Genomic DNA, 18,537 nt, shown 5'->3' with positions numbered 1-18,537 from the left:
AAAAGATGCTTTAAGAAGGAAAAAAACAATAATGAACCACTCGAGTTTTATTTCTTCAGGACAACCTGGAAACTGTTGGTTGTTTTTGTGCCAGTACCCTGAAACGCCCCGTCTTGTTCGGTTAATTCTTTTGTCCCTGGAGCTTCCTGTGTGTTGGAAGAACCCGTCTTCTTCTAAAGCCTTACTCCCCGACTGGCGTTCAGGTTTCCGCGGTGGCTGACTGACCTCTCTTCCTTGTTGTATCAAGGCTCGCCTTCTTTTTTCTGCTGTTGAGGACGATGATGTACTTGGTGTGCGTGTGCGCGTGAGTGTGTGATATTGTCTCCAGACCTGGAACTAATACCATTTAAAACCCGATTAAAAACCTTCATGTGGGATTGATTTATGTTTGCTAGCACAAAAGCTCCCCTCCATCCCTGAACCCAGAAGGCAATCCAGGCAGGCAGAAGCAATCGTTAACGAAGTCTTTGATGGGATTTTGAATGCTATTTGCTCCCAGATCTGTGTTGTATATTGTATATGATACACACTTTTTGGACTCATATGTAAATTTGCATTAATTGCTGACTAACAGCGAAAGAATATTCTATTTAATTCCTTCTCTCTTGGCTGTGGGATCCTAGATGTTTAACTGCATGGATGTACTGTATCTCTGCAGAGTCAACTAGCAGCTGTGTGATTTTTACACAAAAATAAAAACGGCACAATATTTTAAACGCTGCTCTCTACTCACTTCTTTATTGGTCGTTTGAAAACGTTGCCCGCATTTATGGAGAATCACACTTAAAGAAAACTTTTTAAAGACCAACTCGAGGGTAAAAGTATTTTGCAAACGGTGAAGAATAAGATGCATTCATCAAGCGGCTTCTTTTCTAGTTACAGCGACCCTTAAAGGCCCCAAAAACATGTTTTCTCACTCTGCTGCTTTTCATGAGGTCCTACATGAACACAGGACTTTCTGACCAAAGTTGAAAGGTTTTAGATATTTTACTCGATTTATTTCTGTTTGAAATAATCAAACATTTGAATGGAAATGTGTGTGTGTGTGTGTAAAACTTATTTTTACAAGCAGCTCTCATTGTTGTGGTGTGTAGATTGATGGCCTAAAAAGTTAATGAAATCCATTTTTACATCATATCTGTATCACACAAAAAAGTGAGCATAGAAAGTGCAGGGATTTTGTCAGTTGTTCAGCCGATCCAAAACGTGTCTCAGAAGCTGTGTGCTCCCGTTTCACTATTTGATAAATGCAGTCTCTGGCCACCATTTGCAGCATAGACACATTTTGGTTCCACACACGAGAAAAGCTTCATTTGACGAAGGTGTTAATGACTCTTAAATGCCAAAGTCAACTTACAAAAGGAGCCTGAAATCATAAAAAAGCAGAAATGAGAAAGACACTGAATGGGTTTGAGCAGGTTTTTATTAGATTTATTGCTTCATTGCTAGGCTGTTGCACAGAGGGGCTCAGAGAAATGGTCTATTTTCACTTTCTCAAGTTTAATCCCTCCAATCAGCGATTTTAACTCCAGCAAGTCAACCACTTCAACCAACTCTGATAGAAGCTATCGGCGATCTGTAGAAGGGTGGATCGGGTCGTTAAAGTCACTGAAACAGCCTGAATAAACTTGCTCTGGGCGTTAGTTTTCTACAAATCTTTGCAACAAATCAAATCTTTGTTTCATTGTGGAGGAAATATCAGTTTAATCGTCTTGTGTTAGAGAGCCTGAATGCAGAGTAAACACTTTCAATTACATTTTTACGGCTTTTTAACGGAAACTTAAGCATGAATCATGGAAGTGCTATGGCACCTGTTTGCAAAGCCCAGCTCACCTATGGTATAAGGCCTTAATGTTGGAGATGCTATAGACATGAGGAGGCCTGTTATCTACATCTACTGAGTATCTTCTCTTACAGCAGGACAGAGAGCTCTAGTGTAATAATATAAATCTCTGAGGTTGTTTGCAGAAGCAGGACTTAACCAGGACTTTCCCAGGTGTGTTTATCGTCGGGTTTCAGGTGTGTTTTGATGAATCCAGAACATTCACTTGTCATTAGACAGTTCAGGTTGGGGCCGCAAATCCAACTGGGACCTATTTGACCACACTGGAAAAACAAAGAGAAGGACATCAGAGATTGTCAGCGATTGTTTCATATTGTATCTTCTTTAGAAAGTAAGCTGAAGTTCATTTTCACTCCTTATGATCCATGTGCCGTTTCCCCACAAATCACAGCTGGAGAGGACAGCAGGGTTTTGGGAAAGCAGACGATCAAAGAGTCGAAAAATAAATGCTTAAAATGTCGCTGTTGTTCAGCGTTAAAGTTCTCTCTAGACATCGGAAACAATAGTCCAGTTACTAGCTTCTTATCTAACTCTCAGCAAGAAAGCAAACAAAAGTGTATCCCCGAAAATATCCCTTTAAATGTATTATTGTTATTATTTCTCCTGCTTGTAGCCCTGCCCAACACTCACACGCTGCTTTCCTTGTAGCGGTCCAGAGCCTCCTGGGCCACCACCTCAGAGAACTTGGGGTCGGTCCAGGGGATGTCGCCCGGCACACTGACGTTCATGGTTGGAGAGTCGAAGAGTTGCACCGACACGTTGGTTTCTCCAGACTGCTGCTTCTCCTCGCCTGGCTTCTCCTCAGTGTCCCTGCTGATCACCTGCAGCACAGGGAGCGTTCGAGCAAACAGCCTGAATACATCTGCATACTGATATACTGCGCACATGCAGATACAGTGGGAAGATAATGGCTGTTACTGCTCCAATTATAGTCATTTTGATCTTTTCACTTCAGTTGAACTATTGCTTATTACTTATTAATAGCATAAAATCTAACTTGAAAGGCGGTCGTCAAGCTAAAAGTAAGGTTTAAGGTTGCTTTTATTGTCTCGCAAAAGAGAAAATTGTCAGGGGTTAACGGAATTGCTTCAAAGAAAACAGATGTATCAACAAAAAAACTTGAGATAATCACACTATTCACAAAAAGCATGTAAAGTTTGTCTTAAATTTAAAGTTAATCGTGAAACAGACTTCATGTTCTCATATTTTTCACATTTCTCACTATGCAGATTATTATTAAGGATATTCCTTCATCCATTTTCTGTACCAGCTTGTTACAAATTCTGTTTTATATTTCCTGTATTCGCTCTATTCCTGTATGTACTGCAGCACTCATTACAGCCTCTAACCAGCACAGACAGGCGGAGAGAGAGACGCAGCGCAGATGAGTTTAACAGACAGATTCTGCACAGCGAGCAGGTCTACACACCGTCTGAACCCGGAAGATGTCGTCCTTGGCGTTGGTGTCATTTGCCAGCGACGACACCCAGCCGAACTGCTTGTTGAGCAGGTCCAGGATGGAGGAGGTGTTGAACATCTGCTCCTCGAACCTCTTCAGGAGGCTGTTGTACTGCTGAGTGAAACGCTCGGCCATGGCCAGCGCCTCCTCCAGCTCCTCCTTCAGCGGGCCCTCCAGGGGTCTCTTCCCGGAGCAGTCTGCGAAGGAAACAGGTAGCACGCGAACAACATCGTCATGGAGCTCGAGTCAGGTTAGAGAAATCACTTCACCGACTACGCCGGGCTTTTGTCGATTGGAGGAGGACGTTACATTTGTTTCATTGTATGATTTTAGGCTATCGTGTTTATCCCTCTGAATGTGAAATCAATATGAACCTCTTTGTACTTCCCAAATGTCTCACTGCAGATGATACGTTATTTGCCGTCAGAGGAACAAAAACATCATCAACACAAAGGAGTAGATTGCATAATTAAATTAAACTCCCTCTGCATCCGCCGCCATTCATCTGAAGCCCTTCCTGCTTCCAGCATTAACAGAAATACTAATTGTGTCGCTCATTCAGATCCGGTTTCCTGCAGGAGGAGGCTGCATGAAAGGACACAGTCGGACCTCACTGCACCCACTTAACCTTTTAATTGAATGTATTGTTCCCTCAGTGTTGCTCGTTATTTGTTTCTTTTTGCTGCCTATGTGTTGCACATTTTCTAACGTACTAATCTTGTATCCATGTTCACATTTTGGACTAACACTATTGTGTCACAACATCAAATAATCAATAAAACACTGGACCAGAGAGTTATCTCACCGATATGCTGGATGTCTCTGCATTTCTGACACTCGTCGCGGAACTTGAGGCAGCCGGCTGAGTTGCGGCGAATCTCTCTGCAGGTCATCCTGCCGTTGCCGAAAGGTTTGGTGACGACCACGTCCTCGTTCATGCTACCGTCTGCGACCAGACACAAACGCACAGTTGTTGTTTTTTTCAATTCAACTGATGCAGAGTGCAGCTGACAGAGCAGCAATATGAAACTGCTGTTAATCATCTCTAAACATCAGAACCAGTTGTGCCCGACAATGGTTGCCCACCTTTTTCCTTAAGGGACCCCTTTTAAAAAAAAGACATAAAATAATTAAATGCCAAGACATATATCCCAAACACCTTACACCCCTTAAACTCAAGGTTGGCAACCAGTCTAGAGGTCAGTTTTCTGGTAATGATATGCATGCACACATGTAAACAAAACCTACCTCTTCACCAAGGCCTATGGACTTCATTAACTCTGCTATCCCTTCACGTGTTAATTCTAATGTAAAGCCTCCTTGGGTCCCCTGAAAGGCGCTATATAAATGCAAGCTATTATTATTATTATAATCATTAAAATAATATCTACACTTCATTAAAAAGGACTTTGAAGCAATTAAATACCCAATCACTTCTTTTCAGTTTGCAGTACAATCTGTATTTGTCCATCATATCTTGTGACTTTTAACTTGTGCATTTTAAGCTCTGTTTGTTCTTCTGCGTTGCTTTGAAAACTCACACACCACAGTGCTAAATGTATGACGTCTTTTATAGCTGTGTATAGTAAATACTGTTAACAGACATTGTATAATATAAATATAACTTTATAGCAGTGTTTGCAATGGTGATTTAGTGACTTTAATGTATTTTTCCAGTTATTGAGTTGTTTTGTTATTATTTCCTGCATAAGACACAATTTTAATTGTTTAGACTGAAATGTGCAGTTTTATCACAATAAACAGTCAAAAGATCATTAAAGTATACTCTGAGATTAGGACTGGCCCTTATGAATCACTGGTATGCACTTCACAGTATACTACAGTAGACAGACACCCCCCCCACCCCCCTCGTGTCAAAACTTCCTGCAAACCCCGCAAAAGCTTTTCGGAATACAGTAAATAATACAGTACACAGTAAAAAAGTAAACAGGGCATCTACAGTTGGGATTAAAGTAGAAAATGTACCTTCATTGGGAGACCTGTCTGCGTCGATGTCCATCATGGAGCCCATTGAGCTGAAGAAGTTCCTGCCCATGCCCATCATGGGGGAGAACAAGCTCTGGAAGCCGTGGAGAGGATCGTGGAACAGAGAGCGAATGCTTCTGCTCCGGCGAGTGTACGGTCCCAGGAAATTGGGAAGCGAGAACATTGGAGGGCTGTAGTGCACGTGATCAGCCACCTGAGGACCACCAAGAACACAGAGGCAGAGCTGATGCTGGTGTGCCTGCTAACGTCTTTGTTCTGTCATCGTGCCGTTGCATCCACGTTACTGTTGTTGGCTCGCTGTGATCCTTTATCAGGATTCACCCTAAAACTGTGTTCTGAGATTCACCTATAAAGCTCTACTGTTTCAAATGTTAAAGCTTCCAAACGACCTCCCATCTCTACTCTTGGTACTTTAAGCAGTGTTTACGTCTACGGTCTAACAGGTAAACAGTACCTTCATACTGTCCGTAAATATGCTGTCCACACCGTCGGCCATCACTGTGTATTTCTCCTCCAGGTTCTTCAGTTCCTTGCTCTGGCGTTGCCCCTCCTTCTGCAGGACGTCTATCTTCTCCCCGTTGATCCAGATGGAGAAGGGAGACGTTCTGTTCAGCACCTCCTCCAGCTGCACATACAAGGGAGAACGTTTGATTTAAGATCAAGCCTTAAACTTCACATTAACATAATTAACATTTGAATTCATTAACGTTATTCGTGGATACTTGTGTTGAAGTTGAATTACTGTCATTTTGGTTTGAGGGGTTCCTATAAAGATCCAGCAGTATTGACTGGCTCTCAAAGCAACATGTAATCAATGAAACTGCATTATATCCATTATTAAAGATGGACATGACCAGCTAATATCTGGATTATAATCAAAGGCCAATATCAGCCTCATATACAGTATATAATCTCATATAGTGTATGTATGTATAGGTATGTGTGTGTGTGTGTGTACATGTGGTGGTCTGACCTGGCGTCCCACCAGCCCGGATCCACTGCTGCATGTGCGGGAGTAGTATTTAACGCAGGTGTTCTTCAGACAAGGCTTACACTCCTCCCACAGAGCCTTCATGGTCTCGTTGCAGACCTCCTCCTCCTGCTCCAGCTTGGCCTCCATCTCCTGAGCTGCACGCATCGCTTCCTGCAGTGAAACACAAACAAAGGCTTCAAGAGGCAAGCTGTTATTTTAGTTTCACTAACCCTAACTTCTAAACATCTACTGTGTCTATGTGCGAAAAAGGCATTTTTAATGAATTTATTGGGAAATCCTATGATGAAGAAGAAACACTGTCTCATTCTGGCATCAGTTTCCGATGTTTCTACCTCTTTCTGCTCCTTGGTCTTCTCCAGAGCATCCAAGAACGTCTTGTGGTCCTCTGAAGATTTCTGCATCACACTCTTCATCTCTTTCACTCCGTTCACGGCGTTTTCAATCTGCTTATCCAGATACCTCTCTCCCTGCAGGGAGAGCTCTGAGAAAAGAAACGCGTCACGTATTCACTGCAGGCGTGCATTCCTGTAACTTTAGTTTCATTTGTTCAGGCTTTTAGATATTTGTCTCTGAGCCTGTTTGCAGCTGATACTGACATGCATAACACCAGGGCACATTTGCGTACACACCCCTGAAAGAAAGTGGCCATATACGGCCCAGACCACCTCTGAATGTGGTCTGAGCGATCGGATCTCCATGTGTCTTCAATGCGTCCTGGGTGCACTCACACCAGGTATTAGAGCTGTCCACCACAATATGTGTATTTCATTTGTGGTGTTCACAGCATTAAATAAATACATTTTAAAATCCCAACAGACAAAGTCCTGGTTACTGTAACCACAGAGATGAGAGATCACAGATGTTCTAATAAAACAATAACCAAAAAGAAAAACACACAAGCACAAAAACTGCTTTTTGTAAACTGACCCTTAAGTGAAACTTACGGGTAAGGTCTTCTTTTGATGGAGGAAGGATACAGTTGGCTGAGGCCAGAAGAAGGGCCACCACAGCCAGAGACTTCGACCCCTTCTTCTTCATCATCATCATCATCATTAACATCCTCTCTGACTCTCACGGGGCCAGCAGGCAATGATGAGAAAAGAAACCTGGGGGGCAAAAAAAAAACATCAGACATGAACATACAGGTTCAGTGTAAACTCCTCCTGACTGTGTTGTGATGTTGTTGTAGGGTCCCTCCACGTCCACTAGAGGGCGACACGAGCTGTAAAGACGCCAGACAGACCTACGCAGTAGAAAATGACCATGCTTGCTCAGCAGCTTTCCACCCTTACAGGACATAATATAAAAATAGCCGCTCTGATCAATACTAATAAATTATTCAAGCTGGTGCCTGCTGAATAGATCATTTCCCTCGTCTCATTCACTAAACCATGAGCAAGGACGTTATCACCTGACCGACCTCAGATCAGTGCTTCCTGTGACTTTGACCAACGGTGCCTTTCAAACGCATTACATAAAGAGAACAGCAGGCCCTTTCTCTGTTTACCCATTTTTTTTCTCTGACGTGCGCTTGGTCAGCTGCCCGTATATTCAACAATGACAGCTTCAACAGAGAGAGACTGTAGCACACGAGATAAAGACAAAGGGAGAAAGTCATCAGACAGATGGACTGGCCTCCTCTCTCCTCTCTGTGCAGCTTTTCCCAGCCAGTATAAATCTCTCTCTGTTGATCACTTCTGCAGCCAGACATAACCATTCCTTTTCCTGTAAATACACAGCACGGCGGTCCAAATGCACCAATCTACCTGCCATTGTCCAGCCAAGTAATGACATTATTTCAAACATGCAAAAGGAGGTTGGCCGGCCAAGAAAACGAGAATGGGGAACGTGAATGAATAACACTTGGCACTTATTATGGACAAAAGTTGAAAGTCTCATTCTAAAACCGTGGGCATTAATCTGCTGCTGTAACATTCTCCACTCTTCTGGTTTCAGGCTTTCCGCCCGGATTTTGGAGCCTGCCTGCAGGGATTTACTCCCATTGAGCCACAAGAGCATTAGAGAGGTCCAACACTGATGCTGGGTAATAAGGCCCGGCTCACAGTCAGCATTACCAGTTCATACAAAAGGTGCTGGACGGAGTTGAGGTCAGGGCTCTGTGCAGGCCAGTCAAAGTCTTCTGAAGAAACCACTTCTTGACCACAAGCGAGCGTCAAGCACAACGACTGAGGGGGCAGCAGAAACAAGCTATGAACACAGCAATGACATTGTGTCAAGATTAAGTTGAAATGGTGAACTTGTTAGCGTTAACTGTTGCTTATTTACACATCCAGCAGACGTGGAGAAACACTATCATTCATTTAGAGTCATGTTTCAGTCTGCCTGGAGAATGTAGGTCCAGTACTGTGAAAACACCGTCCTGCTGCTGCTGGAAACCATGCTGATGAGAGCCTCGAGACTGAACTAAAACAGTAAACCTGTAGGCCGGAAACAAAAACAATAAAACACTCCTGTGAAGCCGAGGGGAACTGCAGTCAGGTGGTGATTCTCTTTGGGTTCATCACTACGAGCGACACCTTTCACATTACACATAATCATTTAAACCATTGTTAAAGGTACAAACTACTGATTATAGCAGCTTTAAGTACATGTGGACAGGAGTGTCCACATACTTTTGGCCATATCGTGTAAGTTAAGGTCCAAGGTGAGAGGGATGCTGACCCATATGGAATAAGGTTTACTGTGTTTACTATCTGATGTAAAATATAAAATGTCATGAAAACAAAATATCTCTTATGTAACTTGTTTGGTTTTTTTTTACATTAGAAAGCACTTGTTCTTCCCCTGCTCAGTGATGTTTGTGCAGTCACCTGCTCGCCCACCATCTCCTGTTCCTATGGAAACAAGCAAAGTACAGTATGCACAGCATGTTGTTTTTCCATCATAGTTGGTATAAATCTGTCCAAATGAACAGAAAAAGATTTATTTATTTTACATTCATTTGTTTTTTGATCTCTTAACATACAATTTCCTTACTTTTTCCCCATCTTATTCAACGCTGTCTGACCGCATCACACGAGGTTTATGATGTTTACACAGAGTGAAGTGTTTTGATGGCTGCACCATTAAATCAGATTGGAATATTCTGGATGGTCTTTGCATCCTTTTAAAATTACAGCCCGACATTTAAAATTGTGGGTTTGAACAACGGGGTTTCCTGGTGTCAGTTCAATGTACTGATGGTAGGACTTCTCTGAATCTCTGTGCTTTTAATCTGCAGTGAAAAACAGAAATAAAATGTCACAAACTGTTCCAAACCCAGCAGGACTGAACGCCCACCTGGGGGCTAAAAAAAATGTCCCACTTTCTCCTCTCTATATGAGCTCATATGTTCACGAGTACGGTGCAGCAAACTGCAGCCGCTTACACAATGAGGTCATTATTCATGTGACAATAAAGCTCTTGCTTAATTACAGCATGCCAGTTACTGGAGGGTTTGTAAACAAGGACTCAATGCTTCCAGCAAGACCTTTAATGAGAAAAAAAAAACCTGAGTGAGTAAAGCTCGACGTGCAGAGAGGGGAAAGACTGAGCAATGCATAAGAGGAGAGGAAAAACCAGACGACGCCAGAGAGAACAAACCAGAGAAAGGTTGACAGAGAGAAAGTTAAACAAATACACAAATGAAAGAAGGAAGGAAAGAAAGAAAGGAGAAACCATTTACAATGCAGAGGCCGAGCTACTTGATTTGCTGAGGAGCAGCTGCAGGGTCCTGGTTACACAACTGAAAGAATGCAAACCGACCAACCGTCCTCCAGTCCAGATGTTGCCTGCAAGGCCTTCCAGAAAGCTTTATGTAGTGAAATACAGTGCAGCACACAGTGAAACATCTGTCCACTATGCTACACACGGTCTTCTCAGGCAAACACATCTGCATCACATGACGTGTTTGAGTCCATATCTAAAGCTATATATAGATATCACTGTATAACAATACTATATTGCTACTATATTTTATTGTATTATATTATATGCTCTATCATGGTGTTCTCTTCAATTTCTATACAGTATATATTTCATAGCATTATAATATTAATGTATAGTGTGTGTATATTACACATAATGAACATATATTATATAGTAAACTATATACTTTAATAAGAAGCTGAAATTAATTTCTGGATCTTGATAATCAATTTACCATTTCAGGCATTTTTAAGCAAAAATGTCAAAACTTTACCGGCTCCAGCTTTCGATATGTGACTGCTTGTCTGTTTTCTTAGTGTTTTATGATAATAAATTGAACATCTTTGGGGTTTGCACTAATACCTGACATTTTATAGATCAAACTATTCATTGATAATGAAAATAATCGTTTGTTGCGACCATACTCTAATATATCATTATGTATGTATGTTTTTATTCATACCTATGCCTATGTACATATATCATATATAGTTCATCATGGCTGCCGGAGTTCCACTACTGGATTTCTTGGCAGAAATATTTGCACAAATCACTGATGTACTGTAATGTGTATATTGTATTGTATCTAGCTTTTTGAATGCAATTTCTTTAGTTTGCTATTTTAATTTCCTCCAGAGATCAGTTAAGTCTTATCCTATGTTGTTTTTTTTGAGCTGCCATGCCTAAAATATCTGCAGCAACATTACATACATCAGCTGATAACTACAGGTTGCTGCTCCTGCTGATGCTTGTTTTCACTGCTGGTTAATTCTCCTTCTGCTTCTGTCTCATTCTCTCTCTCTCCAAAGCTCATACCTGCACAAACGACTTTCCCAATGCCAGAATAAGACGGAACAAACTAATCTGGATCATCTGGGCCAAATGGGACACCGGCACATGTGGCCTCATTTTGGCCTAATTTGAAGTGTTTGGGGACTTCTGCACCCAAAGGATTCCCTTTGTCATATGGTTATGGAGAAATGAAGGTCAGTTCTAAATTAGAAAATGTACAAGAAACCCCCAAAATTCAGTTTGGGAACTGCCGATATTGCTGAATAGCTATTTCACAGTGTATGTAAATTTGGAAGATTATCAGAATATAACAGTAGCGTGTTTATAACCTATTTTGCAGTTAACATTGATGCTGGGCGTGCCCAAGTTTATAGCCTTAAGTGTATTAAAGTGAACCAACCACAATATGATGTCATCTACCCTAATCCAGTTGTTTTGATCCAAAGATGGAGGTCACACCCATGAGTAAGCAACACAAACAGCAGCTATGAAGTCAGCATCTCTGCATGAAGAAAAACAACTGAAGGCACCAACATTTAAATATAAAATGAGGACACATTATACAGCCGAGTTAGAATTGTTTACAATCTGGCATAAGCTAAACCTGGAAAATGCAGATCATGTTTTGAATGATTCTATTCTAATTGATCATGATAACACTGTTATCACAGCTGGCATATAAAGAGACCACTTTCTTAGCACCACCGTTTGAGCTGCAGACTCTCAAAAACAAAAAAAACAATAAAAGCCCCTCTGACTCACCTCTGTTTGTTTTCCTGAGACTCCAGACCGTCTGAAGTTGCCTCGGTCCCTCTGCTGCTCGTATTTATACCACCGGATAACGGGGACGGTGCAGACATGTGATTCACTCAGCAAACATGCTGACCGCCGCTGCTACTGTCATGCAGCCGCAATACAAAAGCTAATTTCCTGTGTTACGCTTCAAAATAAATCGTTATCGTGAACGTTTCTTTTTAAGTTTGGACAAAACGTTTTTTTGTTCTTTTGTTTTCTCATGTCACGTGTAGTATAGCTATATAACAATCTCAAATGGCATTAAAAGCTTTAAAGCTATCAAAGGAACAGTAATAAGGCTAGCTTCTTCTTCATTGTCTGTGCTGTAGGTTAGCTAGCTAGCCAGGTTGCCTAGTTACACTCAGTAGCCAGTTAGCTTAGCTTTTCCATAAAGACTGGAAATAGCGAGAAGCAGGCTAGGCTAGGCTAACCTAGCTCTGTCCAAAGGAGACAAAATCAGCCTACCAGCTCTTCTAAAGCTTGCCAATGAACACATTATATGTTGTTTGTTTAATCTGTACTGACGTTACTAACAGAACAGGAGAAATAGAAATAAGTATGTTTATTTCTATTTCTAAAAATGAGGACAACAAAGCTAAAAAAGAGGACAACAAGGCCGAGAAAAAGTAGGTAAACAAATGCAGAACTGTTATATACATACAAAATAGCAAAGAACTGAAGAAATAGTCACGTTATGACGCATGTTAAACTCCTTTAAATGCAGGGGGATTTAGTGACTTCGATGTCCCAAGTAAAAAGTGAGGGTCCTGTGGGTGCTTGAGTGCTTATGGAAAGATTTTGGGACAAATTTTCATGCAAGAAAATTATCCCACCTTGGAAAAATGCTTTTTTTTTTAGCAAGTATGGCTGACTTGTAGACTGAGAGAGGGGAAAAACTAGTCAAATTCAGAAAGTGGTCAGAGAAACAAACAGAAAGGCAAATAATCATTATGCAAAAAGCCTCATTATTTCCTTAAAAAAAAAAAAATATGTCTGCAGTTTATGATAACCCATTTATCCATGTGACATATTAATAATAATAATAATAATAATAATTATATGTATGTATGAACAGCTGCAGCAATATTTTCTATGTCTGCTGATGACTGTAAATCACATAGAAAGAGATGTCAGCTGTAGAAATTAAAACACAGGTGGTGACAGTTTGAGGGCATTACAGTTACTTCTTTTTTTTCTTGTTGATATTACATGTCATTATGAATAAGCTTGTCAAACAAGATCTGGTGTTTAAATTTCACATCTGTTATGTAAGACATGATAAAAACAACAAGTCCCCTCAAAGCATTTGAAAAACTGCACATGATGCTTTCAAATGTTCCTCCACTTTAGCAAAAAAAAAACAAAACCCGGTGTGCTTTTATTTTGAAATCCAAGTGCAAATGTTATTCCGTTAATGGTGTTTGACTCTACCTGACTTGACGCTCGTGAGCCTGAGGACTTTTCCAGAAGTTTTGTAATTTATTGGCTGCAGCACTCAGAGCTGCCCAGCGGAAAGACAAGCATTTGATTCATCCTGAGCGTGACTCAACATTTAATAACTTCACTTTCACGTTTCTTTATCTGCATGTTATCAAACCACATAATATGTACAGGTTCACAAAAATGACCAGCAACATAAATGATACAGATAATAATAATAATAATAATAATGATAATGATAATAACACAGTTCCTACATTGATATATTGAGCAAAGCCTTAAAAATGGTATTCGATGATACCTTAGTTTAATTGTGTTAACAGTTTTGTGTCAACATTTGTATTTTGTAGTTTTAAGAGGCTGCAGACCTTTTTCCACAGAGGACATTTTGTCACGCCGCAGCAGTAAAAGCACAGGTGTCACTAGTCATCATTAACGAAGGCTCTACTATGCCAACAGGCCATGCATAACAGCAGCACCGAGGAGCTGGGACACCCGAATGCAGTGAAGCCACGTCTAATGTTATTAATTACACCTGTTCTTTTCCTGCTTTTGCTCTCAAGTCCAAATATTTGCCCTGAAAAAGGCCAGTTGTTTGTTTCTTTAGTAAAACTGCAGAACTGTGTGAACTGAAGGGTATGGGAGTTGCTGGAAAACAACATCTGCTATTATTAACTTTCTTCTTTTTGAAAAACTAGAGTCAGTGTCTTTGTTAATGAAGCCTCCCCGGCAAGCACATATCTCCAAATTGATGGTGGTTGTGAATTATTCAGATAAAATTCAAGGATTACGTGTTCCTTTTCATATTCCTTGAGCAAAACAAAATTATGATTATCTGGAAAAAGCTTTTTCACAAGGCTAAAGAAACAGTTTTCCCTAAAAGTTAACATCTTGGATATACATGGTTTTACAGAGTTGTGTCCAAACAGCTCAGAGGTCACTGACGCCAGAGACTGTTTTGACTGAAATGATGATGTACTGTAACTTTCCGTAAGTGTGAAGAGGCAAAGACAGAAACAAGAGGGTTAAACAAATGACGAGTGCTTGACCTGTCAAATCAAGTATTATTAATACTGAAGTGTCTTTAAACAAAACAGTAATCCTTTAATCCTAATAAACAACAAGCGAGGACTGTGTCATCTCAGGAGATGGATGTTCCAGTAAATCTCACACACACACACACACACACGCACACACACTCGCACACAGATTCCTGAGCTCTGTGTCAGCAGCCGTCATCTCTCTGCAGAGACTGATCTGCTGCTTAATGGTTCTCCAGCAGATGTTTGCACTGTATCCATATTGAAATGTGGGATATTAGCTGTTATGTTTGAACGGGACACCTTGAGAAAGGCTCTGGTTTCTCCAACACATGCGGGAACCTTAATGAATAAAAACGTTTAAACTTAAGGCCTGGCATGATTTTTACAATTGGTAACGCACATTGCTCTATAGTGAGAAAACAAATGATATTATTTGTTCTCTCATGTAATGATCAAATGTTGCAGGTGGAGTTCATGGAAGCACAGCAGCTCCTCTCATAAGCAGCGAGCAGTTTAATGATCAAACAGCAGAGTTTAGGAGAAAACTGTTCACCACGCTAGATATTTATATATACTCAGCGCCTGTTAACAGAATATACAGCATGTCAGATATGCTCTCCAGGGCAGATAAATGTGGAACTGATCATCCAAACGTTTGGTTTAAAAGTATCTCAATTCTCTCCATTATGTTTCAAGAATGGTCGATGATGATTTCTTTCTCAAAGAGTCAAATAAAGTCTGTGTGTGTCTAAGTGTATCTGGCCACCGTCTTGTTCTTTGTTTCCTGCAGCTGAAGAACGTCCACATAAAACGTTCACAAAGTTTACTCCATGACAGAATCATCGTCTAAACTAAAAACCAAGGTTTTAATTGTACTCTCCTGAGCCTGTTACAGCATGCCTCTTGAGGGATCTGGCTGTCTTGTCCTTCAGTGTAAAAGCCAAACGTGACACTAGGTGGCAGGAACTCCATTCTTATACAGTAACTTATTCTCCCTACAGATCCCAACATACTCCCTGCACCAGCTCAGGAAGTTCAGCCTCCCTCAGGAGCTGCTGATCCAGTTTTTCAACCGCAATCATCCATTCTGTTCTCTGCACATCCATCACTGTCTGGTTTTGGATCGGCCACCAAACAGGACGAGCGCAGACTACAGCGGACAGTCAGGACTGCAGAAATAGATAATTGGTGCCAACCTGCCCTCCATCCAGGAGTTATACAGCTCCAGGGGTCAGGAAACGGGCAGGAAACATCACTGCAGACCCATCGCATCCTGGACTCAACCTGTTCCAACTTCTCCCCTCTGGTAGGCGCTACAGACAAAAGAACAGTTAAATCAGTCATATAGTGTCAATAACACACTGTTTGTTTAACATGTACATATCATCCCTTATCCCCTTATCATCACTGTCAAATATAAATATAAGCACACTGTATATAGACATGTATATGCTGTACATAACCACCTACTTCACATATATATAAAGTAATCTGTTACATTAATCAATATTTATTTCAGCACTCTTTGCACTATTGTATTCTTGTTTACAACAGTTTGACTTCTTTCTTTCTATCGTCCTGAAAATCCTTCTTGGAACCGCGTGTCGCATTGAGAGCAATGAAAAGCCGGAGTCAAATTCCTTGTATGTGTGCACATACTTGGATCAATAAAGCTGATCCTGCAATCTGAATTAATTCTAAAAACTAAAAGATGTCCTCTGTACACCGTCCAATATGGCCCCCACGTGCGGAATCCACAGCATCCCTCATTTAACCGCGCTGTTAGTTGACTTAATCTATTAAACAAAGTTTCTATCAATTCAAAATATGGCATTGAAATGTGTCAGCATTTAACTCACAGCGATCATGTGGTGAGGAGTGACACTGGGCAGATATTCTCCCGCATTCAGAGCCTGATGCTCATTTTAAAAGTGTTTCTATCACTTTGTTCCTCTTTTTCCTCCCTCGCTGTCTCTATTTCTGGAGACTTATACACTTCACGACATACTCCGGATGGAGCTTCATCAAACCAAGATGGATGTTGTTGCAAAAGATCAAATTGCTGTCAGACGGCAGCCCACGAGATGGGATTCTTGGAGCATCTTGCCGTGTTTATCCTTTACGCTGATTTACAGCCTCACTGAACTCTTACCCAAGTTCACTCGCACACATTCCTGGGAAATGCTACTCATCACGCACATGCAATACAAAAATAACTAAATTGGTACTGTATAGTTACTGATATTAATGACCAATACCATAATGTAGCTACAGGAACACCACAGTTTCTGATAAACACTTCTGGACAACACATGCACTATTTATTTTAGTCCAACATATTTAGACCATGTTTGACCCTTGTCTGGATAAACATTCTAAAAAATGTTTGTTTTATGGCATTTGTTTTTAAGACGAATGTGAACCTCTGTGTCTTACAAATGAATTATGATTAACATGTTGGGAATGTCCATTTCTTCTGGCGTTAGCAGTGAAGTTGACTAGTATAACTAGTTCAGTTCACTGCACTCTGCACTCTGCACACACATCACTCTGTTAATGTCTTGCCTGCACGTCGCAACCGTGGGTTTCATGTGTGGATAGAAGTTTTTTTTTAATTTAAACTCTTGAACACAAAAGGTTAGAACAATATGGAGATGAACAAATTAAGTTTCCCCCTCAAGAGTTGTTGTACGTCATTTTCTGCTGTTTTTGCTCGTTACTTGCATTGCCTGAAGTTGTTGATCTGGAACTTATAGTCTAAACATGTGATGGTTCTCCTCAGCTCAATTGCGTCGACCTCTACAGGTCACAGGATTTCACAGCCTGTGCTGCACGCAGAAACTCTGACAATAACAGAGAATGAGTTAGGAGTGAGGAGAAAAAATGTTCAGCATCCTCTTTGCAGCGTTTTTTTTTGTGTGTGTGTGTGTGTGTGTGGGGGGGGGGGGGGGGGGGGGGGGGTAATGTAGCGGCTAATGTAGCCTCAAAGAGAGATGAGGAGATTAGGACTAACCCTAACCCTAGGTTGCCAAAGAGCTACAGGGAGAGTAAATACTGGACTTAAAGAAACACAGACAACCATCGACTGCTACTTCCTTTGTTTCAGTCGTTACCACTCTGACAATAACACGTGTGTGGCAGCGACTTATGTAAGTTAGATTTTAACATCACGCAGGCCAACAGTGCACATGTGGAGCGAAAACTTCCTGGCCTCGGGGTATTTTCAGTTTGTGTTGCTCAGTGTTGACAGTTTACCAGCAGCAGATCCAGTGTGACCAAGCTAATTATCTGTTGCGTGACAAAACTTGTGTTTTGCTCCACTTTGTCAGCGTGTGTGTGTGTGTGTGTGTGCAGGCAGGTATCCAGATGGTTGTTAGAGCTCGCTCAACTGCAGTGTGTGTGTGTGTGTGTGTGTGTGTGTGTGTGTGTGTGTGTGTTTGTGTATGTGTGTGTGTGCGTGCATCATGTGCCAAGCTGTGTTAAATTGGCCAACTAGTGAATTGAAACCATGTAGCTCTGCAGCCTCAACCAGTGGCATGGATTTCAACACACACATTCAGAGAAGAGAGGAGCTCTGAATGAGCTGCTCTGCTGGCTCCTAACACAAAACATAATTACCAGCAGGCTTAATTGGTCCCATTGGTGGTACTGAATGACCCGTGGCTGACAGGCCGCAGATGAACTTCAAACATTTGGATGATTCTGGTATCAATTTAGTGGAGGTTGTTTTTCTCTGTGTGTGTGTGTGTGTGTGTGTGGATGCGTGAGTATGAGTGTGCTGGAATGTGCATGAGTCGAGCTGATTAAGAAACTTCGCGTTCTAATCAAAGGCCGGTGGCTTCGTGATCAAAGACGCTGGTCATTAAATCCTAATTTTTCACAAAACTGTGGCATCCAAGGCCTTAATAACTGTTAAAGGAAAAGAGGGGAGAGAAGGGCTTCAAAGCCATTCAGCGATGTAGAAGTACTCTTCAAAAGGGCATTATTCACCCTGGTTACGGTTGAGATGGTGATGTAATGCAAAACAATTTGGCAGCACTGAAATATCGTGATAAGAGTATCCACAGTAGTAATCACTGCAAGGAATGTCCCTCAGGATATTTGGTTCTGGGAAGTGTTTATCTAAGTAAGTTTTTCTTGATTGGCCATTTGCCGGATGAAGTCTCGAGGCTGTAACTGGTTAATAAAATGAAGTGCAGGAGCTATGATAATATGATAATAATGCAGTGTGTTTTTT

General features: G+C 41.2%; 1 protein-coding gene across 1 annotated transcript; it reads right to left on the bottom strand.

The window, feature by feature from the left end:
* Nucleotides 1-1,405: 1,405 nt before the first annotated feature.
* clu (clusterin) lies at nt 1,406-11,869 on the bottom strand. Its single transcript, XM_070925584.1, has 10 exons — nt 11,785-11,869; nt 7,248-7,409; nt 6,636-6,784; nt 6,283-6,453; nt 5,764-5,934; nt 5,289-5,502; nt 4,108-4,248; nt 3,273-3,499; nt 2,474-2,664; nt 1,406-2,106 (listed from the first exon to the last, which is right to left on the bottom strand). The coding sequence occupies exons 2-10, from the start codon at nt 7,360-7,362 to the stop codon at nt 2,094-2,096; spliced, it is 1,392 nt and encodes a 463-aa protein (XP_070781685.1). The 5' UTR covers nt 7,363-7,409; nt 11,785-11,869; the 3' UTR covers nt 1,406-2,093.
* Between the last annotated feature and the right edge of the window lie 6,668 nt (nt 11,870-18,537).

This window comes from Enoplosus armatus, chromosome 19, assembly GCF_043641665.1.
Source record: "Enoplosus armatus isolate fEnoArm2 chromosome 19, fEnoArm2.hap1, whole genome shotgun sequence".
Taxonomy (NCBI): domain Eukaryota; kingdom Metazoa; phylum Chordata; class Actinopteri; order Centrarchiformes; family Enoplosidae; genus Enoplosus; species Enoplosus armatus.
The sequence above is the reverse complement of the archived record's forward strand: the minus strand, read 5'-3'. Positions and strand labels throughout refer to the sequence as shown.